Source organism: Gasterosteus aculeatus, chromosome 7, assembly GCF_964276395.1.
Source record: "Gasterosteus aculeatus chromosome 7, fGasAcu3.hap1.1, whole genome shotgun sequence".
Taxonomy (NCBI): domain Eukaryota; kingdom Metazoa; phylum Chordata; class Actinopteri; order Perciformes; family Gasterosteidae; genus Gasterosteus; species Gasterosteus aculeatus.
Genome location: NC_135694.1, coordinates 21,383,541 through 21,408,259, shown reverse-complemented (window position 1 = coordinate 21,408,259; position 24,719 = coordinate 21,383,541). Strand labels below are relative to the sequence as shown.

The following is a 24,719-nucleotide window of genomic DNA, read 5'->3' as shown; positions in this document are numbered from 1 at the left end:
ATAAATGTGTCATAATCCAAACTATGGAGGCAGGAAGAGGTCTGATGGATAAATAGTGTCTATGTGCTTTGGTCGACCGGTGACTGTCGTGTTGCACGCGGAGTCACACCAGCAGCGGCAGAGTGGAAGTAGCGCCACCACATGGACACAGAGGGTGGTGCAGGCCTTGCTGCAGGAGTGCAGTGGGAACTAAATGTCCACTTCTCCACCATAAAACATCACAAAGCATGAACACGTGCACAAATCCTGTTGGTTGTGTAAAGTTCATTATATAAAATTTATTTTTAATGACAATATATCAATGCAAATATAGCACTACAGTGATTTCCAAGGTACACCGTATCTTACCATATCAATATAGTATGGCGCTGATATAATGGCCACTGTTTTAGAAGACACACAAAACCAACAGTTTCTGTAAACTACTTTGGAAATGATACCTAGGGTTCCATATCAGTCTGTGAAAAGGAATCATAGTTAGGTGATTGACTTGGAATTGGGTATCATTACTCAGTATCATTGGGACATTTTTAGTGTAAGAAATCTCTGCATGCATTGCACATTTTCCTTCTCCCTGACCTGTGTTTGTTTGAAAATGGACTCAGTAAGCATGAAATACCTGGACCCTAAAACACGAGCAGGTGGGAATTAAAACAAAAGGCCAATCAGTGACTCTCAAACATTTAGATAGGTCTTCTTTTCACTGGGTGTACTGTACAGCTTGGTGCTAACTATCATAAAACGACAACAACCAAGAGACATTCAAGTGTCTTAATACTATTACAGAAGGGCGCACTCTTCAAGGTACAAACTTCATTTCACGTGGCTTTCAGAAATAAAACAAATATGTAACAATAACCACTATATTAATAATGTTTGTCATGGTAACACGGTGTGGTTGAATGAACAACACCAGTAGTTCAAGATAGCAGCAAAGTATTCAAAATGTCAAGACAACGAGCTGTTGAAATCTGTACACAAATAAAAATGAGTGTAGAAAAAAGGGGTATAAATAAAACAATGGCACAGCTTAAAGGGAGTCTTGCATACATTTAAATGAACAACTGTTGGACCATTCCTTTCTTTAGCGGGCTTACTGTTTATTAGTCGAACTATAAGTAATGCATGGACTGGCTGCAGCAGATAAAGTACTTAATTCTTTTAGAAAAAACAAGTGAACAAAGTTATGTTTATACAGTATATGCTACATAATATGTATTGATTAGTATGAAAATGGAAATAATTGCTACATTTTCAATACAGTTGTACATATCTATTTACAGTACATTAGGGTTTAATTTCTCCTAAGCGTATACCATGTTTGTGCAGATTGTTCCAGCATTCTGTTTGAGGTGATCAATACTCACAGTCTCATCAGTTGCACCATATTATACAGTCTGTGTTGATGTGTGTCAGTGCTTGTTTTTCTGTGTGGTGGAACGATCACTAATATGCAACTGTGGATAAGCATGTGTGATGAAGTTTTGTACCATCGATCTAGGTCTATATTGGGCCAGACTGCACCACCTTTTCTAAACGATATTCCCCCAAGTGATGCATTCGACGTTTTACACAACCACGTGTTATCATAGTGAAGATCTGCTGTATGTAAAAGTCTGACATGATCATCTCTACACATATTATTTTACAATGCTGTATGTCTATTATGACATGCAGAGACTGACACAGTAAATATGACTTGTTCAAGTCTTGGATATGTATGTTAGGCTAGTTGACACAAGTTTTTAATTATGTTGCTCCAGCGCCCGGAGCATATTGCTATAAAATTGCAGAAACGTTGAGAAAGTAAATAGATTTACATTACAAATATGCAAACAGATACAGTAGGTAGCTTTTACTCCTCAGTGATGATTATTTGCATCCACAATGACAATCTATTGATACCAAGACATTTCATAAGCATTCACGATTTCAAGAAACACTTCAATAACTTTTCAACGAGTCAACGTCTCTTCTCATCTGTAAAGTAGTTTCTATGCTAAGTTGGACAACCTTTTTTTTTGGAGAAAATATATGATCCCTTATCTCAAGTAGTCATGAGGAAATTTGGCAATATCAATTTGACAAAAAACGTCCCACCCGTTTTTATGACGGCATCTTCATTTTGTGGCAATACTGGTGTTTCGTGGCAAGACAAATCATTGGCAATTAGAACACATTGAGAAGGACATAGTACAGAGCAAGTAGAAATCACCCGGGTAAGAGATCCATTTAGTCTTATTGTATTATGTCCTTTTTTCACCTCTTTTAACAGTCTTTTTTGCGTTTATTATTCATTTATTTTTTTACCAAATGAGTTCAGAGTTCCCAATAACCTCAATTAATGTCCTCCGATCAGCTTCTCACACGATGAGAGCAGTTACTAACCCCCTTTTACTCTTCTCTCTCATCAAATTGTTCGACCATCTTCAATCCATCTCCTCTCTCCTCAGTCCTGCCTTCCCACCTCAGATAGCTGTGTCCCACACGACGGCCTGCGGCCTCTGGCAGGGCGGCGTGCCAGTCTTACGAGGCTCAGGCGTCCGTCTCCAGCTGGGGAGGATGGGCATGCTGTCCTGCTTGCACAGGCTTTTGTCGGGGCGCCTGTGGGCCTTGATCTCTTTGCACAGGCAGCGTTTACGCTCGATGACTTCCAGCAGCTTACCGTCTCTCTGGCTCTGCGTTGCGGACAGGGTGGTGCCCCCGCTGACAGGAGGCTGTCCCTGCGCCAGCTGGGCGAGCTGCTGGAACTGCAACTGCAGGTGGTGCTGTTGCTGAAGCTGCTGGAGCTGCTGCTTTAACTGCAGCTGCTGCTGGTGGAGCTGAAGCTGCTGCTGCTGCCGAGACACACTGGGACTGCTGGGGCTGCAGGGCACTTGAGGCTGGGCCAGACCATGCAGCTGAACGCAACGGAAAAAACATAAATGAATTAATACAGTATTTCCTTTTTCATGTTTTAGTATTTTCATTTCTATGTAACCTGCATTTTTACTGCAGTGATGTCTGCATTGCAACCAATTCTAGCACGTGTAGAATAAAGGTGCAGTTTCTCTGGAAGCCACGAGGATGCAGCGCTGCTTCATCTATTACGGGCGGAGGGAGGGTCAACCAGCCGCATGAAGACAGGCGCTGCAGCACACTCAAACTGCGTCAGCACTTGCTATGCAGCTGGAATCTGGGCAAAATGTGCTGCTAGAAGACTGCAGCTCATCACTCCAACACACAGGACAGCATTTTCTCTTATCCTCACATTTTCTAATTACGAATCAGCCTACGTAACACACCTTTGCAGCTCTCAGTCATTCCTTTAAGTTAGGCCAGAGGCTTATTCTGTTCAGTGGGCATATCTACCAGCTATAAATAGATCTGTAGAAGCACTGTCTCCAGCAGGAAGGGGGTAATAATTAGACCCATTAATTACAAATTTATGGTGAACAAAGTTAATAAGAGTCTAAAGTTATACGGCTGGGTGCTATATATTAACCTGATTCAGGGCTTCTCGCACTGGGAGGCTGCTCTGTCTCTGGACGTCTCCTCCACCCACCTGTCTCACTCCAGCAGCAGAGGAGGAGCGGCCCAGCCGCCCCACTTCTGTAAAGAAACACAATTTACAATGTTTTCCCGTAGTGAGAACACAGGGATAGAACTTTTCATTATCACAAAGCACTGTGAATGTTGAACTGCGCTCACGCTAAATCAGACAGAGCTTTTGTTCATTGTGTGCTCCAGATATTTAAAACTATAAGACAGCTATTCTTATACTGATAAACAATGGAGGACATTCACGCAGACATTTGTTCCTGCATCACTCTGTCAATGTTCAATTCTCAGCTGAATACCTGAGATTTCCATTCAATTTAATGTAACAAGAACACAGAATTACATTTTGGTAGTGATCCTAATGTGTAATTTCCACTATTTAACCATTATTAATATGAAATATGATCTTGATTCAATTTTCGAAAAAACAAGTTCAGCATTAAATGTATATATAATATGTGAAACTGTGATTGCAGACGGCGTTGGTGGAGTACGCACTGTCTCTCTCTCTGAATCTGCAATACGATGTTATCTGTTCATGGCACGTCAACATCCATTCATTAATTACCTTATAGATTATTGTTTGACACAATGTCGATTGTAACCAACAGTCATGTATGTGCGTGCTGAAATTTTCTGGAACATTTATTTTATTGGCTCTGCTTCAAAGTAAGTATTGCAACGATTCTCAAGGTGCATGTCTTTGTTTCTAGGGAAAGGCCTTGAGTGCTGATGAAAAGAAATCGCTACAGACAGCCAGCGCTTCAAGGCTGACTTCAGTGCAAGACGATGCAACGTGGGCAGAGCCGTTAGCTTTCTGTGACAGTCAAAGGAGAGGAGCGGAAGAAGTCTCCGATTATTTCCAGTTTAAGTGTGGCTATACCACAGCAGAGCCACCAGAGGAATCCCCACGCACATCCGCAGCTAGTTTCATTCTAAATAACATGTTGTGGCTTGAGGCTATGACTAAACGATTATGAACACCAAGTGTTTACTCACCTCCGTTGCGACAGGCAGGGAAAGTCTGGCAGGGAAGCGGCAGACCAACTCTGGGCAGGGCTCTGAAACCCGGGCTGCTGTCTACGCCAGCCACGGACTCACTGAGCCCGAGCGCCCTGCTGGTGGCACTGCTGAAGTGGACCGGTATGCCGGAGTGGCCTCCACGGGACCCCATTCCAAGGTCCTCCTTGTCCACCCTTAGTAGGGCATCGGCGCTGCCGTTCCACGCACGACCTTCGTCCTCTGAGACGTGGAGGGGAAACAGAATGACCGTTTAAAAATTCCTTCAAAAGGATCAACGTTTTGTGTTCAAAGGCATTTCTGACTTACTCTCTGTCTCTCTGCTCCCATGGCTGAAGGACAATTTCCTCTGCATAGGCCAGTACGATCCCTCATCTGCAGCTAAGCTGGCACAGTCGTCCCAGGGCATGAAGCCAACTTTAGAATGGAGGGACGAAGACCCTCCGTTGCTCTTGATTGAACCCTCGCCTACCCCAGTAAGACTTGAAGGCTGTTGCAGGGACGGCGTCTGAGAGCTTCCCCGCAGGCTCTCGTAAGCCGGAGGCCTCCGGAAGCCCCCAGAGGGGTAGGTCCACAACAGGGGGCTGTCAGAGGAGGGCGGCTTGTACGCCGGCAGGCCGTGAGGAGTGTGAGAGCGGAGGTGGGGGCGCGAGTGAGGACGCTGGGATGAGGATAATGGCGTAGGGGTAGAGCTGGTGCTGCTTTTGGACGTGGAGGGGGCGTGATCCAACTGTAAGGAGTACGGCCCTCCGTCCCTGTCCCGATCCCTTTCTCTGTCCCTTTCCCTGTCCTTGTCCCTATCTCTGTCCCTGTCTTTCTCCCTGTCCCTGTCTCTACCCCTATCCCTATCTCTGTCCCGGTCCCTATCTTTGTCTCGGTCCCTGTCCCTGTCCTTGTCTCTGTCCTTATCCCTCTCTCCTTTGTCGGACTTCAAGAGGAAGCTCACAGACTTGCCCTCCCTGCCTGTACTTGAGGTTTGGGTCTGGACGGTAGCCTGGTTCTGAGAACTGCTCTTTAGGGGAGCAGGAGAGTCCCCTCTCTCTGGCTTGCGATAGTGGTGGTAGTGCGAGGGCCGGTGGTGCGGGTGGTGGTGGTGGTGATGGGAGAAAGGGGAGGTGGATTTGGAGGAAGGCGGCAAAGGTGTGGAGTGGCTCCTGGCCCTCAGTCCGGGAGCGGGGCCCCACTGGGCGTCCCTGCTGTTTTTGTCCTGCTGGGACGAACTTCCTCCTGACTCCTTGGAGCCCGACAGCGACGAGGGAACGTTGGAACAAGTTGAGGAGGAGGTGCTGGCTTGAGTTGTCACGCTCGATGTCTGAGTTCCCATTTTAGCAGACGCAGACTTGTTTTGCACCCCGACCCCGCTGGAGGCGGCTGCCGGCTGTGGGAAGGCGAGCAGCGGGGGCCGGTGTTGTAGAAGATTGGGGAAAGGGGCCGGGATCTTGGTGTTGGACTCGGACTCGGATTTAGTCCCTTGCAGCAGGTATGGAGTAGGAGCTCGTGGAGTGTGCGGACTGGTGGAGAGGACCTGGAGAACGGGGGTAGAGGACGCAGATGAAGGCAGAGGAGACGAATGGGATATTGACACGGTGGCTTTGGATTTGGAGTAGGAAGGAGAGGAAGAGGAGGGCCGCGGCAGAGAGGAGGAGCTGCTCGAGGAGGAGGGGGTGACATGGAAGTGTTTGGAGGTTTTCAGTTTCTCATGTTTGTGAGGGAGGTGTCTCTGGGACTCTCTGTTCTCTTGCTGTGGGTATTTCATCTCCTCATAGATGGCTTCACTCTGGTCTGAGTCAGAGTCGGGCGTGGTAGCCACCGGTGTGACAGGGTGGGGGGTGGCTGTCTGGCTCTCTCTAGTGAACACTTGGCCCACCATCTCTATATAGACCGGCTCGTCCTCCCCGTCCCTTTTCTGAATCTGAGAGTCTGCTGCCTGGAAAGGCAAGGGTGTGGCAGAATGAGGCACGCGTGGAGGGAGGGAATCAAAGGTAAGCTGGGTGCTGGGACTCCTCTTGGGCTTCAAAGGAGGCACCTTCTTTCCTCCGATCTCTCCGGAGTCCGACTTCTTCATGGCTGTAGGAGAAATTGAAATGATGACTGAAAAAAAAAAAGAAGATGTTTTTCAATGGGAAAAAATGCAACTGAAAACACACTGCTTACCGTTTTTCTTCTCCGAGTGTTTGGTCTGTGAGTGAGAGGACGCGAGAAGCGGCGGCATGTCAAGGAGTCCTCTGCCGTCAGAAGAGCTGAGGCGAGTGCTGGGGTGACGCTTGGGTTTGGTCGGCGGGCAGCGGCCACAGTGTTGGGATTGGGCGTCGGGGTAATCTCCATTTTCCAGACTTGTATCCCCAGCACCTACAGCGTGGCAGGACTGCGAGCGCGGCGCCATGGCGGAGGCACAAGAGTGAGGAGACAGGTCCTGGGAGGCCGGCATGGTCATGAAACCCATCCGGAAGTGCCTGCGGAAAGAAGCTAAGTCTCTAACTTTGCCAACAGTGGCTGAGGAGTCGTTCTGATTCGAGCTGCAGTTTGGAAATGAGGTTGGGGAAAAAGTGGATAGGAGAAAATATTGAAGCGCGGGGAAATCATAGTTAAGTGCAAAAACATTCATGTACCAGCCTTTATACTGACCTCCCTCTTTCCTCACTCTCTCTTTGGTCTTCAAAGATTGCCTTTACAATAAAGAAATGCCTGCAGGGTTTCCACTGCAAAGAGAAAGCCCTGGAGGCTCCTCCATCTTTCGCATTCACATATCTATCATCTGAATTCCTCTCCAGCTGCTTCCTTCTCAAACACATTCAATTAGGAAATCAATTTCCCCCGTCAAAAACATAGTACCCAAAGTAGAAACTACCCTCCTGGAACTCCCTATTTCTTTATATCCTCAGCCGGCCCGTTTCCATGGGAACAGTTGTGAGTGTACATGTGTATTTGTTAGTTTGTTTGAAATGAGGTCCTGTGCAATGAAACTGACAAAGAGAGAAATCGGACAAAATAATGCTGCTTTTAACTGAAAAGGTGGAATTGCATCCTTTACTTTACTCTTTACTCTACCTTGGCAAAGTTGTGGAACACTTTTATTGAATATAAAATGTATAATGTACCTTTTTTCCATTGCCACCAGAGAATCCAGATACTTGTTGTTATCCTTTATTTTTGTCCCTCTGAAAAAAACAAAATAACACAAAAGCTTATCATCAACTATGAACCAATTGTGCCAAGTTGCTGAAGTCATGCAGTGAAACGTCGTCTTTATTAACAAGACTGTACCTACTGTACTTACACAAAATGTTACAGGAGAGGACAGAAAGCCTTTGCACATGGTGGAAGTAACATAACAAGGAGGAAAAACAGAAATCACAGCTAAATCAGGCTGATTCTTATTCAGGGTTTGTGTTGATCAGATCTCAGCCACGGGGAGAACATCTGGAATACCACATCTGTGTGTATACATTTGAGGCTTTGATAAATATTGTTCCTGAGTGTGGAATTAAACAGCTCAAATGCACAATTATTCAGTGTCTAAGTGATTCATTATGGTACATAACGGCGACACATGACTATGGGTCACGCAGCTCTCTCTTTTAGATCTGTTGCCATCCCTTTGAGGCAGTGAAGCACAGGAGAATACAATTGGAGCTTACAATTCGGCGTCAACATTGAAAGCAGCAGAAGCAGAACGGAGGCTGCTCACCAGCGAGAACACCGAGGCTCCTGTTTGCTCCCACCTCAAATATCCGTGCGAGGCAGTGCACGTGCAATGCTGAAAATGGTGCCCGTGTGTGCTTCGTGGGGCAACAAAGTGTGCTTGCGTCCGTGCGAGTATGTTTGTGCCCTGCAAGGCCTGTGGAGATTTACGTGTCACACCTCACAATCGGCACAGATACTACACAGCCAGAATTAGCCCAGAGCAGAGGTTGAGCAGCTCCTTCTGTTTTTTGTTCTCATACATAGAGCAGAAGACACGCTCTTTAAACCAAGGCCAAACATTTAGCTCTTAAGAACAATGTTTTTGGATCCCGTGCATTTTTTTTAACTGAATATGTGTACAACACAATGCATTGAGCCTTGACAATTCAGGACAGTGTATAATCTTTTGTTAATCACTGGTTTGATCTGCTTTTTAAATCATAAATAGAGCTTAATCTGTACCAAATCATATATCTTCTTCTGTCTCACTTTCCTCAATGTCCAAATTGGCAATGTTTACGTCTGCATTCATATGAGGCATTTCCAAATTGTTTCTACTAAACAGTTTACCGAGGAGAAACAATGCCAATGTTCATCATCTGTTGCCTTTTGAAAGACACCTTTGGCAGATTTATCTTTGGACAGACCCTTGAATGTGTGGGATATTCCCAAAAGCTTTTAATACTGTGGTGATGAAGCTTCTGCTGGAGAAATCCTAGTTGAGATCATTCTGCCCCTAGCTGCTACTGTCCTGTTTCTAATTTACCTTTTTGGAGCAGAGTTTAAGAATGGGTTATGTTTAAACAGCTGAATGAGATTATCTTTAAAAAAAGAAAAGAAATCATCTTTGAGAATATCCAATCTGGTTGGAGGGCAAATCAGAGCAGTTAAATTGTGTCTCGTTAAAGTTTCTGACGGGTTAAGGTTAAGCAGCTGACACTGAGTGTGTAGCCGTCCTCATTCTTTTGAGCCTTACTGACATATTTGACACAAAGCTCGACACTTAAATGGATTGCCTTAATTTACGGCTTGTCTCTAGGTTTTGAACTAATATGATTTCTTAAGATTACATAGAAAGTGAGACTTCCTTTTGGCTTAACTCAAAGGAATAAAGCACAAGATGGTCTATATAAGAGTATGATTGTAGTCCTGTGATACACACACACAGGCGCCTCAGTAGGTGCCCCTATAGCAACAAAACTAAAATACTTTTTCCATTCATCTTTTCACTGCATGTTCACAATGAATAACACACAGAAAAACACTTCTGGATGATTTTCAAAAATAAATGCTTGTTTGTCTGCCTGAAACTCCAGACTTCTTAGAACTTGACTTTAACTTTCAAGTGCTTTATTCATGTGACAAAAGCAGTTTTTTTGGTTCATGGGGACACGCTGACAGAATAAGGAATACATTCCCATTTGGTTGCCATGACAGTTGAAACAGATTGTATTCATAACAAAACTGAATGAGCCAGAATCATTCACAAGGTGTTTTTAAAGGACTGAATGTGCTTTGAACAACGGGCTTAAGATGTAATACATAACAAAGGCCTCTATTTCTGAGTTCGATGTATCTATAAAAGGGACATAACAGACTCTGTTTATCTCAATATATCGTAGATAGATTAAGATTCAGGTCGATGAGTTGATAGAACTGAGAAAAAAAAAAATATATATATATATATATATATATATATATATCCAAATTGAGATTTCAATTGTTCAATTGTCTCTGTTTAAAATCATACTTTTGTCTCAAACAAAAAATAACAAAACATTAAGCTTTATCTATTTCCATTAAGACATGTTATATAGACAACTGGAGTCATAACTTTGGGCCTTTTTTCAGCTGTCCGTATATCTGATGTACACACATAACTGTCCATCACGCTGGTCTCATTATTTTGTGCAAGAATAAATAAAACCTCAGCTGTCGGCCTGTATTAGCGCCATATGATTTTTTTTTTATAAATCATACTGAAACTCACCTATTTACAACTCACTTTCTCCACAGCTTTGTTTGTTTCGTAAAATGTGATTTTGCTCCAGTGGGCCCTGAGATCACAAACTGTCTTCCAGTGCCCTCCATACTTTTTCCTGTAACCCCCCCCTCACTCCCATCAGCTCTGCAGTCCATTCGGCTTTCGTCCTCCGCTCCCTGTGTGGTTTCCACCCCCCTGACCCTGCCCTGTTCGTAATCATCACTAGTCATGTCCTGCTCCTCACCTCGGCTGCTCGGGCAAAGCTTGGCTCTGCTTTCATCGCTCATCATGTCCCGCTGTCCTGCTTGCCTCCCTACACCTGCACTGGCCTGATGCTGCCATGGCGTTGATCTCTGCTGCCAACACGAGGGTCTCCAATTATTGCTGTGAGTCAGAAAGAGGCGTGCGGCGCTTCTAAACGAAATGTGTCAAAATGTCCTGGATGCTCCCTCTCCCCTCTCATCGGCTGAGCCCCCTTTTTACCCTGTGCCATTTCCGATGACATTATAGTAGTTTAACTCATTTAAAGAACACTAAGTTCATTATGAAGTTTTGCCGTGCAAATTTGTCCAGGACTTTTCAGGCAAACCCCTGTGACTTAATGAACTGAGCTTGGAATTAAGATTCTGAAACTAAACTCGCTCCTGCTGGCTAAGAGGTTTATATCCAAACTAAACTGAACCCTTATGTAATCCCATATATGCAAAGCTCCCGTGAGCTCACCCTCTCACCTCTTTTTACTTCCCTCTTGGTCCCTCTGCCTCCAGTCCAAACGGCTCTTGCGGTACAGCAGATTCATGTCGCTGCGGGGTCGCTCCTCCTCGCAGCCTATCACAGCGCAGTGCAGCCGCTTGCTGCGCCTCTCTATGTCACGCAGGAAATGCTCGACTGCCACATCCTGGGCAGAGCCAGAGCTCATGGTATAGAGGAAGACACGGGAGAGCAGCACGTACGGTAAACGGCCTCCTCCGATTGACCTAAACAAGGAGAAACAAGGAGGAAACAAGCGCAACGTTTGAGCTCATTAATTATTAAAACATGTTTCATTGCGTCACGGCCTACTTGCACACTGACAAGATTGACAGCGGTTACGCACAATGCAACCCAAATAATCCAACCCAAATTGGAGGCGGAACTTTAGGGAAGTCATAGCTGGTCATGCTCGCCGTGTCACGGCAAACCATCCGGCCCATTACTCCAAGTGGCAGCCTTCAGAGCAGAGACACAGTGATGCATGATAATGGAGGTCGCAATTTTGTTTACACCAACCCCTAGTGTATCACATGAAAACTATTTATACTTTTATTATCCAGTTATGAATATTTGAGTAAGCATGGTAACTCAGCTGCGGAGCCTCTCTGGCTGCAGGCCCCGGGATGGCCTAGCTAAGCCTGTCTGCTAGCCAGACAGTAATGGGGTTTGTCATATGTGGCGCATGCACAGCTTCCTACTCACGCTCACCCCGAGAGAAGACAGGCCTGTTGTGGGGCAGATATCGGAGGGCCCAATGGTGTTTTCACGTTGGAGAATAGGAGTGCGCAACGCAATTGGCTAAGAAAAGCGCAGTGGTCAGCTGACGCATGTTTTCAGGGTTTTTCCATCATAATTGTCTACAGAGTTTGGCTGCTTCTTTTAGTGGTGGACGGCATTATCAGTGATGCTTCTGGCATCGGTTTGCTTGAGTTGGTATTGTGCACCAGCAACGCTGTTCAAGTCACTTGATTCATTAAGTTAAGCTTCATTTATTGTGTTTCCAAAATAGTTTTTATTTATTTTAATAACGCATTGCCTGATTGCCTGAAGTTTTCGGTCTCACAAAACAAACAGTTACATATTATGAACCAAATTATGTTCTTTACCGGATTCTTTTGAAATTACAATTGTGTATTCTAAACATATTACAACAAAAGTGAATCCAGTTTGGCATGTAAAGGAAGAAAAGTAAAAAAAACACATTTATACTTTCCTGTTCTGTACATATTTAGAACGACTTCAACTGCAATCGTCACCAACTGCACAACATCTTCACTGTACGAACAATATCTCAACAATTCCCCCCTATAAAGACACAAAACTAAATACAGCGAGAGCATCAGGAACCGTCATCTGGTCCAGACGGCATGTTGAGCCGCGTAGCTGTGTGTGATTCCTTTGTCACGGGCCCAGTGTGTCATCCAGTGTGTCAGCGTGGCTACTGCTATTCTTGTATCACACAGCCCTCACCAGGACCCCGACTGCTGCCGCTGCCATGCTTGCTGACTCAATGCTAATTAGGTTAAGGAGCTGCGACTGTAGGTTGGGCTTTCGATTTGGGGTTTTCGAGGATCTGGCAGCTGAGAGGGCAGCCCTGCAAGTGCTGCGGTACATGCCAAAGGTTAGTGTGCACCTAGCGGAACTAAAAAGAAGCTTGAGAACTTAGACTTTATCCTACGACTGCACACAGGTTTTTCTAATAAGGCTCTCTAACAGACTAACACAATACGCAGTGCAATCACATAGGTGGCCTGGGGTCAATCGCAGAGGTCACTTTAAATACCTAGTAAATTCAGAGCATTTGGCAAGTTGTCTAAGGAGCATCTGCAGGGTCAAGAGTCGCTTGGATTCCTCTCATTGGATCCAGAAGGCAAATGGAACCAAGATTCAGTAGATCTGCATGCAACGCTGCAGAATACTCATTCATGTACGTAAGCAACCAGATCACAGTCACTCAAATCTGCCATACATGCTGAATGAGTCTGCACGCACAGGGTTAGTGTGACGCCGTAATTGCAAATGCTAAGCAGCTGAGTGTGAGTTACAGATGACAAGGAATTCTGATTATTATCAACAGAAAATTGGAAAGTGCAAAACATTTGAAGCCTCTGGGTGTCAAAATCAGATAGAAACATTAAGGTTTTGTCTATATCTGAAATATTTTTGGAGCTGTATTCAGTTTGCTGTAACCCTCTGCCCTCCAGCATCCACCTCAGCAAGTGGCCCTGTAGTGTTGCTGCACCTCACTGGGAGCGAGACAGTAACACTGCAGGGTGGAGGGACACATCACAGCCCCGGCACGGCCTGGCCTTCACGTAAAAGGGCAATATTTCTACGAAGCATATTCAAAATACACATTTAATCACTTTGGAGGACATAATCCTCTTTTTATTTTACAGAAATCCACAGACAGAGTGGTTTTAAAGCCAGATATTTTGCAAACAACAACCTGCCACCATTTATGAGGGCAAACAAATCTTTGATAACATATACTTCCGTCTGCAAAGCTGCTTGAATAGAGGGCAGATAGTACAGAACATCTTGTTTATTATAGAATTCAGAGTCCTAGGCCGACTAGGAATGCTTCGCTTGGAGGCTGAACTCCAAGGACAAAATAACTTTGTAACTGAATATGTGACGGTAAGTAAGGGAGAAATCAGTAGGTTTTTTTGTTTGTGCAGAAATGTGTACAACCATCATTTACGTGAGATCTGTACTTACTAAAACACAAGATGTGGTACATATGTTTCCCGTTATATCTGCGCATCCATATACACAGCCGCACTTCAGCCAGACACAATGCTGCAGTCCCGCCGGAGAAACAACCCGAGAGAGAGGACGAGGGAGGCAGAGAGGAAGCAGGAGCGAAACGTTCAAGAGAAGAATGAGCAGCAAGAGAGGAGGAGGGAGTAGAGGCAGCGGGAGGGAGAGACGGGAGGGAGAACGTGAAAAATGGGCAAGCCAATAAATGGAGAGTCGCAGAGGGATCAACTGCGCTAAAGATAAATATGATTAGACAGAAAAACGTAAAACTCCAGACAGGCTGATGGAAGGAGACAATGAGGATCGGTTGATTGGGAATAAGCAAATGGAGGCGAAGAAGAGAAGATAGAAAAACAGTGAAAGGCAGCCAGACTACAAGAATGGGGGAGGGAGGTGAAATCAAGCCTCTCACACTCATCGCTGTGTGTGGTCTCCTAGCAACACTGTCAGCCATGCATCTCTTCCTTAACCACTGAATATGCAACAAAGACGGACGTCAGCAGTCATACGTGATGGTCCCAGGGTTAAACTTCACTGCGGGTTCATTCGTACCTGATCCAGATTTCGTGTATCTCGAATGGCGAAAGCATCTGTTTCCAATAGCAACCATACAACCTTGCTGCAACCTGACTAACCGAGCTACGCGCTGCACACTCTCACGCTGCTCTTCAGGCACAAGAAGCAAAACACAATCTGACAAACACACACAATAACCTGCTATTTTCATTGATTGCTTTAAAATTCATTACACTCTTTTGTCAGTTAAATAACTCCTCTTGAAAGTGTGGGTATGGGAACCAGGTTATTAAGAATAAAAATCAGGTATATATCTTGGCAGCACAGTAATGTTTCATTGCTTATCACAGCGGTAAAGAGGGCCTTGAAGTGAAAGAGACATTAATGTGAGCTTGGAAAATGAACTAAGACTAATACTGAAACAGGAGCCCCATGAAATCAAACCTGGTTCCCCTCAAAAAAGTAATATACAGACGAACGTTCACGTTTTTTATGTCGAACACTTCCACCTGTGCTGGTGGAGAGTCTGAACGAAACGCGGGCTAAGTGAGTACATAATCCAGTTGTTAAAATATTAGCAGGGCCAATTCTGTGTAATATTTATTTTCCTCTATCAAACATTCATATGAGCCGTAATTTTATTACCATTTAACGGTCGGCAAAGCTAAAACAGCTTTCAGAAGATACATACTAAACAGGGCCGGGGAAATAAGGTCCGCAGGGGATTCATTTCCTTCCTTCTTACCAACATCTGGTTGGCCTTTACTTTTTCACATTCAAACGCACAGCTGATCTATTTCAAGCTTTTATATGCACATCTTTGGTGGGGACTGTGATTGTGGATAATGGTACCCTGGCCGTGCTGATGATACATATGCATTAAATGTAATTAATAACTAACATATAATAACTACGTTTATGAGTTCCAGGGAAAAGTGATGTTTGCAACCTGGGCTGTGACTAAGATACCTCTTGACTGAGCCGGCCTAGATAAGAGGCTGCAGGCTCTGGCATCATATTTACTGCACCTACTTGTGAATTGATTATGAAATCTAACTATCTGCAAGAAAGGTTATGAGCGTGTATCACAAAAATATCTAACCATTCCTCTCCGACAGGGTGACAAAGACCGGTACATATTCCTAAAAGTCATCTTGTGCTGACAAGGTACAAACATCAAATGGTCAGATGATTTGTAAGCCGAGCTTGCAAAGACAGATAATGTCCTTAAAATGTTATTGCAGATAATTCCTTCTGTTTCACAATATTGACAACAGTCGACAGGGACCCCATCTCAACGCTGGACTACTGACACGCTCGATCCTTTTACAACGTCATCTTCTCTGTAGTGGAGAGTTCCCCCGTGATGGTAAGGTGACGCAATCCACAATACAGGTTTTTAAACACAAATTGTTCATGTCAAAAATGTTTTAAATCAATTTGGCGCATTCAACCAAACAACTTTCTTCTAAATTCTCAGTTGTATTCGCGTTTATTACAAACACTATGTTTGATCAATAACTCTTTTATTTTGCCTGTCCACATGCTGAGTCTGGCCATGCAAATAACAATAAATGATACCTTTGCACGTGTACCTCCTCCCAAAGAGCAGGTGAGTGGTTGGAGGGCGATGCTGTCGGGCACACAGGATGTTGCAATCCTCCGACAGCCTCATGGAACATGCAGACATTGAGACGTCTTAGCCTTAAAACCGAAATCCTGGGAAAGCTCTGCCAGATTGACGAAACCTTTTTGAGCAACGTCTACTGCTTTGTGAGTTTTCGCACACGGGCTACGACCAAATCAATCTCGCCCTCCCGAACAACAAAACGGTCACCTGAGAACCCGCTTGATGTATTTCTGTTTGTAATTGTTACCACAAGAGCCTTATTTCTCGTTTTCCTTTCCTCACCTTTGTCTGCTCTGGGTTGCTCCTCCAATCTACTCAAAATATATTCTGGATATTCTCATGTGCTCAGGAGTCACAAAGTGAAAGAAAGAACATTTGATTATTTAAATAATTCCCTCATTGTGCATCACTAAACCAGGAGTCATTTTCTTCATCCTCGGGTTATATGGGGCTCTTTACAGCTTTGCCATTGCCTCAACTTGTCTTCTCCTCTTAAAGTACTGCTGTTGTGTGCTGAACGCTCTACAATATTGCATTGTGCAGGGACATGCCTCTGGCTGATGCCTATCTGAGAACGGACAGTAAGAGGAGGAAGAGGAGGAGGAGGAGGAGGAGGAGGAGGAGGAGGAGGAGGATGTAGAGGATGATGTATCTCTCCAGGGCAGGAATGGAAGGCAAATGCGAGGCGTAGAGGAATTTTGCTAAATTGCTTGACCTCGTTCTGATGTTTTGGTCATGAAATAAAAAAATAAATATCCTCAGTATTTTGTTTTCTTCTTCTAAGTAAGGCCGAGTGGGATAAATAGAACCTTAACGGCATGTTACACTATTTTTGGGGTGGGACTTGTATTAAATATACATGCCCAAAACGCTTCCCACTCATTGAATTCCACCACATTAACGTTGTACAACTTGAGCGAGCGTTAAAATTTTCATGAACCGCAACCAAAAATACCCGACAAAGAGCTTTTCCTTGTTCTCCCTCACCCTGTGCTACCAAGATCCACAGCCTTGAGCCACAACAAACCTGCGGAGATGCTCCGTGTAAACCTTGCACCTTTCCTGACTACAATTAATCAAGTATTGTGTGTAAGTAAGGAAAAATACTGTATGTACAGTGTGGATCCTTTACAGTTAAAAGTGTGAAAAGCTGCAGTTTCCAGAGTGCAATCTGCTAACAACTGAAATCAAAATTAAAGGAATTAAAGGAACGCATTACTCAACATCTCTGGTAAAAAGAGACAGTCAGTGAATGACATGCCGATTCCCATTTCCCACCTCAGTTTTTTTCTAGAATCTGCAGTAACCAAGGTGACCCACTGTACTTAGCATACATGAACACGGCTTACACAACGGAAAGCCTTGTGGGGCATTGTGGGGGGAAAAAGAAGCGCCAATGAGGAGGGAAATACAAAGAAGGAACCAAGATTGCTGAAATGAGGAGAAAGCTACGCTGAGGGTGCGTGCAGCAGGAGCACCGTCACTGTACCCGGTGTGGCAAAATCACTGTGTTTTTCTACTGGGTTCCTTCAGAGACCTTTCCCAGCAGTGTGCAGTCTAAACTCCCTTGTCCATCTCATTACAGAAAAACAGAGAGTGACATCATATACAAAGAAAAATTCTCTCTATTTTGTTTGCTCTTTATATTTGGCTGCTCAAACCCGGACTGTGAGGTATAGCGCTGCAGGGAAAAGAGTGAGAACTGAAGAAAAACCCTCCATGCTCGCGCTCGTGCATGAGGGGAGCTGCTCCACTCTGCAGCTGCACACGCTTCAATGAGCCGGCATCCCTCTCTCACCAAGGCCTGACATATTTTCAATGTGGATTACCCAGTAACATTGCCTGCCTCCGTTTTTTTTGTTCGTTTGAAAGGGTTTTATACACATATTTATATATATATGTATCAAAAATATAAAATACGCACAGTATGTTCTCCCAATGCTCATCAATTCTCATCTATTAAGAAAGTAAGAAGTGTCAACATGGATGATCTCTCCGAGACAAAACCAAACCTGCTTGAACCAAATCTGAGGGGGTTTTTATGATTTGATTCACCGATAAAATAAAAGAAAGCGGCTCAAAACACGATGGCCCTTCAGGCTGTACCTTCCCCAACACGACAAACCTCATGCACTATTCAGCAACAATTAAGCAAAGCCCTCTCGCCCAAATCCAAAAAGGAATCAGCTGGACATCACTGCTCCGAGCAGATTGTAGTGTGCTTCTGTCGTATCTCTGATCTTACGTTGTTAATTGCCTCACTTAAGTCTTGTTTGCGAAGCATTATTTAAAGAGATGCTAAGTAATGCAAACTGGACAAGCATTCTTGGCTTAATTGCTATCTAAAAATCAAATGCTGGAAAGAAAGATTGAATTAAATGACACCGGACGTGGCCCAATAAGTTGTGTTGATTATAATGACTCTGCTTAGCCGCCTGTCCTCTGAGCGAGAGATGGAGCCGCAGCGTTGGTGTGATCAGCAAAAGCCAGGTTTAGGCCACAAGTGGTCTTCAAAACATTTTGAATCATCCCACTCCTCGTGCTCACAATCCCCCGATAAGCGAGTCATGGCGTAGGTGGGGCACACACACACATACATACACACATACATACATATACACACACACACACGCCCACACAAACAGCTCTCCCACTCATTCATCTCATAACATACAAATAATGTCTCTTGTGGCCCAGTTGTTTGCACCCCACCGTGTTCGCCAACATGACAGTAACTCAGAAGAATACATTTGGATGCACCTGTTTTTAGAAAGAAGGGAAATTTAGACTAGTCGCTGGTAAAGCATACAAGCTGCCATCTCTGGAGGTTTTTCTTTTCCTCTTTTACATATGAATAAAATCCCTTTTTAAGAGTTGTTGAGAATCAGTAAGTCAGACATGTCTGAGAGCATTTTGAGGGTCTGTACTTAAATGCTAAAAAGAAGGAAAGTAGTAGAAATGTACAGGCTGGTTGATTGGCAGGTTTTCAGCTCAGGGTCTCACAAGCAATTATTACTCATTCCTACTGTTTGCTGCACTGACAGTCTTGCTGTTTTTGATGCACCAGTGTTGTTGGTGCAATGCTCTGAAATAGCAATGGTAATTTGTCTGTAATTGTGTAGTAAAACGACCATTTTGAAACAAATCTTTCAAATTTCACCTTCCTAGAACCCATTACAGAGCTTTTAATTTTCAAAAATGCAATAAAAATATGATATACGTGAATATACGTGACGTATGCTATGCAGATGGAAGACTGCTGCCACCTATCAGCTGGGATTCTTTTCAGTAAAAATGAAGATTGCTCTGACATTTACGACACATACTTAAGCCGCCCTGCAATCAGATTTGCATTTCTGAAGTCCCTGTGTATGCTCACCTATTTTACACTTGGTTGTTGAAAGCCTGAGTTTTTGTCAGTGACCTTTACGAGTGTAACAATGAATTGCTGCTGTGCAATTCAATTTAATTCAATTCAGTTTATCTTGTATAGCCCAAAATCGCAAATTACTAATTTGCCTGAGAGGGCTTTACAGTCCGTACACAAGCTACATCCTCTGTCCCGAAACCCTCACATCGGCACAGGAAAAAGAAAACCTTCAATGGGGAAGAAACCTGAGTGAGAACGGTGGATCCCTCTCCCGGGATGGACAGACTACATTGGACATCAGATGTTACTTCCATCATCATGCTCCTCAGTTTCACATCCGTGTTTGCAATGACACGTCATGTTTGTGAAACATACATTTTCACAGTTTGCTACGCATGTCGGCCAGAAGGATTACGTGGAACTGACTTCTAATGATTAGGTGAACGATATACAAGGTCTTTTGAAGGTCTTTGGCATAAATGCAGCATATTAATAAGAAAAGGGACATTTATACACAAGAAACCACTTTGGACCTGCTGTGTTTGTGGAACCATGTATAATTAAAAATAGGGCCACCATGCTCAGCTAGTAATTCTAGAACTTTCCAATTACTGTTTCACATAATGATGTTGAAATGGTCCTTGATTAAAAAAATAATAATACTACAAATGGCCCACAAACATATATTAAATGAATTGCTTTCTGTCCCAAATACTTATTGTACCCATGTGGAAGATACAGATAAATAGGTGATTTATCTGGAAAGAGGAGTAACTATTTATTTTGTGCGGCACCATGCAAATGTCTTTAAAAGGTTTAATGACAGGAAAACAGAGCGAAAATTAACAAATCTGATTTGCCTCAAGGAAATCATTGCAACGCACTATTTCTCTTGACAACACATTGCAGCGACAAAAGGATGCCGTAAGATGCTGACATGGCAGACATCCGCTCAGACAAGGGACAGACAAGGGACACGCATGTAGGAATTTATAGCGAGCCGACAACATCCGCCCCACATTAAGCAGCGAGAGGTCAGCGGCCATTTGTAGAGGGTGCTGTGGATGTCTATCCACGATCATTTTTCTCCAGCCTCTGTATCCAGTGCATCCCACAAAAAAATAGAAGTCTATGAAACAAAGAAATGATAACGATTTTCCGAAGGAGTGCAGCCAATGTGTATGCCTCCATGATATGCGTCTAGAGAGAGTAGGAGCTGAGCGGGGAAGATGCAGCTGAAAAGGACTAATGATTCGATTATGTTTTTACTGGACAGCCTATTTGAGTAACGAGGCCGGGAGAGACAGAAGACAAAGCTGGATGACATCTAACAATGTCCGGGGCAGGATTTGTACCCAGGGCAGTGCTGAGAGCCACTAACCTTTACATTTGCATTTTTATTCATAACTCAATACTGTGACTAAAGTGCAGGAAAAAGTTGATTTGATCAAAGAAGAAACAGCGGTACTAATACCATTGCGACAACATCTCGTTAATATCCAATACAAAAAGGTAGTTTATGTAATTAAATCATTCTGACCTCCATTTGTGACGGTTGAGGATTAAGGTGGTAATCCAACATTTTTCATTTTGTGAAAACAGGTATCTTTTGAGGAGCTGATGATGTCAGACTGATGTTCCCCGGGTTACCTAAACTTAATCTGGCAAAAATCCATGACACACAGCCCGTGTTACAACCTGTGAGCGTGTGGTTTACCGAAAGAGGCGCATCCAACAGAGAGATGCGGTTTGCGGTGCATGATGGGAAGTGTAGGAGCCAGTCTGAATGTGACTGCATAGGAGATAATTGCTGGGTTACATTTCAGTCTTTTGCAACTTGGCCCTTGCAGCTTTCTCAGCACCATTTTGACACTTTTCCACCTTTGAATGCGATATTCTAAGCTTTGAGAAATTAAAGTGCACTACAGCTTTGTAATCAACTTTTCTAATTAGGAGATGTATATGTTTTGTATACATGGAAATTCAATAGTAATATAAAACCCCAATCAAGGAAGTCTTGCACTTTGTCAATAGATTGACTCGGCTGCTGATTGAAAAAAAAAAAACATTTCATAGCAGTCAACCAGAATACATTGAAATTATTAGATAGAAGCCGACTTTCACAAACACACGTAAAAAAATCAACACAAAATTCACACAGAATCCCAGAGTCTCATCGTAACAGTTCCCATCATCTCTGAGCGGACATGTAAAAAGACATATGGAGGTACAACGATTGAAGAATTGAGAAGAATGTGCCAGGCACAACCAGAGTTACCTTAACTAACGTCTTTTTATCGTCAATAAACAATTCAATTAATTGACTAATCCTTTCTGCTCCAATGGAGTATTCAATCACATTTACTGGACTGTTATTTACTCAGCATGAAAGTACACAGGGCAAGTGAGGCAGAGTGATGGGATAAACAAAACCACTAGGGGCATTAACCGCCTTTGGGATTTAAAGTAATCTCATAGCAAACAAAGTTAATAACTTCTCAGACCGAATAACCTGAAAGGTCTCCATTGAGATCACGGAAAACTTCATACGCACAAAGCCGGAGGCACAGCTTATAAATCCTTCACTTTTCCACTGATAGCGGTCACTCACAGCGATCACGTGCTGTAATGCTAATCTTTCTCGTTCATTTCTGATCTCCCTTTGAAAGAGCCGAGAGAATGAAGACGTGGAAGAAAACCTGCTCCCCCCTTCAGAAAGAAACAATTACTTTTACCAATCTATTGAGCTATTACGGTTCAAGCAGTAGCAAAACAATCTGTTTGGCTGCTCCAAGAATACAACAATAAAAACCAAATCCATAACCGCTCACGCAGACAGGGGCGTCCACCCGACTCGAGAGATGGGTTTAAAATGTCAGCATCTGACACCTGTGTCGCTTGTCCATCAGTCCCTTGCTTCCCGTCAGTCCCTTTCCTCCCTGCCCCGTGTGGGCCTTCCTTCCCTACGTCCAGTATATTTATGTGATCAACTCCAAACTGAATTACTCATGTTTTTTGGAATTCGGAATGATGTGCACTGCCAGTGAAAGCAACTGAATCATCCACTTTACAAAGTAAAGCTCAAATGTAGCCAGAATCCTTTTATCGCAAACACAGTTTTTATTATTTCTATAAATATGCCTCTGCAAAATTTGAGGGTTTCTAAAGAAATTTCCACATAAAAGTTGTTTCTTACAATCACATTTCTGGTGATAACCAGGAATCATCGAGCGAGCAACGACAGTTAGCGGGCTGGGGTTTTCTCTCTGCATTCAAGACACACTGCACAGTGTGTGTGGCTCACTGCCTGCACTCACTGACCCCGAATACACAGCTGCTCAGAAACATCCCTGCTCTCCTCTGTTTGTACCGGAGCGCACAAACCAAACAGCACGGGGGACAGTCACATGTGCAATTCTGTTGATGTGTATCTGCGAGCCTTTAAGAAAAGCTTTAAGCCATTTGGCTCCAAGGTCAAGCAGGACTGAATTCTATATTTCAGTTCAATGTCAGGCAGGTGCGGAAGTATCCAACATGCTGGAGCATCCTCCCTTACGACAAAACATCATACTCATCATTTATTTATGTTGGGAATATTCAGTTGGACTTGGTTTAAGAATCTTTTTGTAGTTTCCAAGACATCCTATAGTAACTGACATGATTTTCAAAGTAAAATATCAATAAAATATATGAAATTTCATGTCAAGAACTCTCTCTTATTCATTGGAAGAGGCATTACAACCAGCCAGGTAGAGAAATAATAATAAACGTTTTCATAGTAGAATGCCAAAAAATACAGTTTACTGGCATTTCTCTAAGGGGAGAAGAAGAATAAAAACGCAGGTTTTCAGTGGCAGTCACGCCCGGGGGAAAAAGGGGGGGGGGGGGGGGGGGGGGCAGTGTTGACTTATTTTCACGTTTAATTGACGACCCCTCGACCCTGTCGGACCACGAGGCTCTTAGTTCGGATACTGCAACAGTTTTTTCCTTTATCGTTTGATGGGTTCTTGTCGTCTTTTAAGACCACATGTGTTGCGATCTTGGCTCCCGTCATCCAGACGCCAGATCTCCCGCACCTGAAAGACGCGCCGACACATCCTCACCTGGCTGCGCGCGCGTAGACACGCACACGCGCACACACACACATACACGCACATCGCAGTGCTATGCGCCTTATCATCCGTAACACATTCATTATTATATATAAACATTATTCAGATGTCTTCCATCGCGGCCGAATGAGGCTCTGCTGTGTTTGACGGATAACGGCGCGCACGCATCGGCTCACGGAGGTGTTTTTTTTTTGGTGAAATATTTGTATGGTCTTTTCACGAGTGAAGTTAAGGGTCGTGGGGTACACGTCGCGCGGAGGTCTCGCCACATCTTCTCATCTCTTCTGTATGTATATTCTTTGGTGGGGGTGGTGGTGGTCGTGGGCTAAAACGCGGCCTTACATCCACCCTCCTCGTGGGCTTGGGGAGCCTTTTCAAGGTTGAACCATTCGGCTCGTGAGCACGCAGCGGCTCGCTGTCAACCTTGGTGTTTGTTGAAATTCACCCAGCGAAGTGCCACCGCGGGAGGGGTGGGTGGGGGAGGCGAGGGGGGCGCGCGTCCCCCCTTCCGCAACACGGCATCCTATTCCCCGCTGCTAATAAGGCAGACGGCGCGTCCCGCCGGTGACAGCTGGCCGCGCGCCGCCGCCGCCGCCGCGCGCGCTGCGAGCAAACGTTGCGGCGATTTACGGAGCAAAAACCTCCATGTCGACGAAAGGTGTGATACGTACCTCGGTGGCGGGGTGCAGCCCGTGGCTGGCGCAGAGGCAGGCCGTGCCGATATCCAGTTGCCCCGTGCTCGTAAAAAAAACACAATCAGACAAACAACAACACCACCACCACCACGCCGGTTGTTGATGGCACAGCTGTCTTGGTAGACGGGAGGGGAGGAAAGGGAAGAGGGGGGGGAAAGGAAGCCTTTCCCAGATGTGTCAATTGACGTGGAAAGGAGAAATCAGTTATTCAGACGCGCATCATCGAACTGACGCCTTCTCCTGACGTGAAAGATCTTCCATTTTTTGGTGGCAAACAGCGCGCTGGAGCCTCCGCTTCCCGCGAGGCTCGGGGGGGAACCGGGTGGAGATCCATGGTGCGAGGCGATGCGACGTTACAAAAGGATCCTCTGCAAACGCGCAGGTGACACGCGCCATCCCCCGGTGCGCCTCAACGCGGGATCCAGCGTGACCTCCGCAAAAACAACATGCTTTCGGTTCAAGGCGTGCGCTGAAAAAAACTAAAAAAAAGGAAGGAGAAAAACAAAACAAAAACAAAGAAACAAAAAAAAACCGTCAAACCACAAATGCGCAGAGATCAGCGCGCGGTGTCGGTTCACGCGCCGGGCAGCATCCTCTCTGTGTCTGCATCCGTATTCATATTCACACAGTACGTCCCGAAAGCACACCAGTG

General features: G+C 44.5%; 1 protein-coding gene across 5 annotated transcripts; it reads right to left on the bottom strand.

Moving 5' to 3' along the window:
• Positions 1-252: 252 nt before the first annotated feature.
• Positions 253-24,704, bottom strand: nyap1 (neuronal tyrosine phosphorylated phosphoinositide-3-kinase adaptor 1). Of its 5 annotated transcripts, none has more exons than XM_040180480.2 (8): positions 24,044-24,704; positions 10,960-11,205; positions 7,659-7,718; positions 6,715-7,076; positions 4,870-6,627; positions 4,540-4,782; positions 3,485-3,591; positions 253-2,900 (listed from the first exon to the last, which is right to left on the bottom strand). In XM_040180480.2, exons 2-8 carry the CDS (start codon positions 11,145-11,147, stop codon positions 2,469-2,471), a joined length of 3,150 nt encoding a protein of 1,049 aa, XP_040036414.2. In that variant the 5' UTR covers positions 11,148-11,205; positions 24,044-24,704; the 3' UTR covers positions 253-2,468. The 5 variants fall into 5 exon arrangements, with proteins under 5 accessions (XP_040036414.2, XP_040036415.2, XP_077961245.1 ...); XM_040180481.2 differs by having other exon boundaries at positions 3,545-3,591; XM_078105119.1 differs by having other exon boundaries at positions 3,485-3,588.
• Positions 24,705-24,719: the final 15 nt, after the last annotated feature.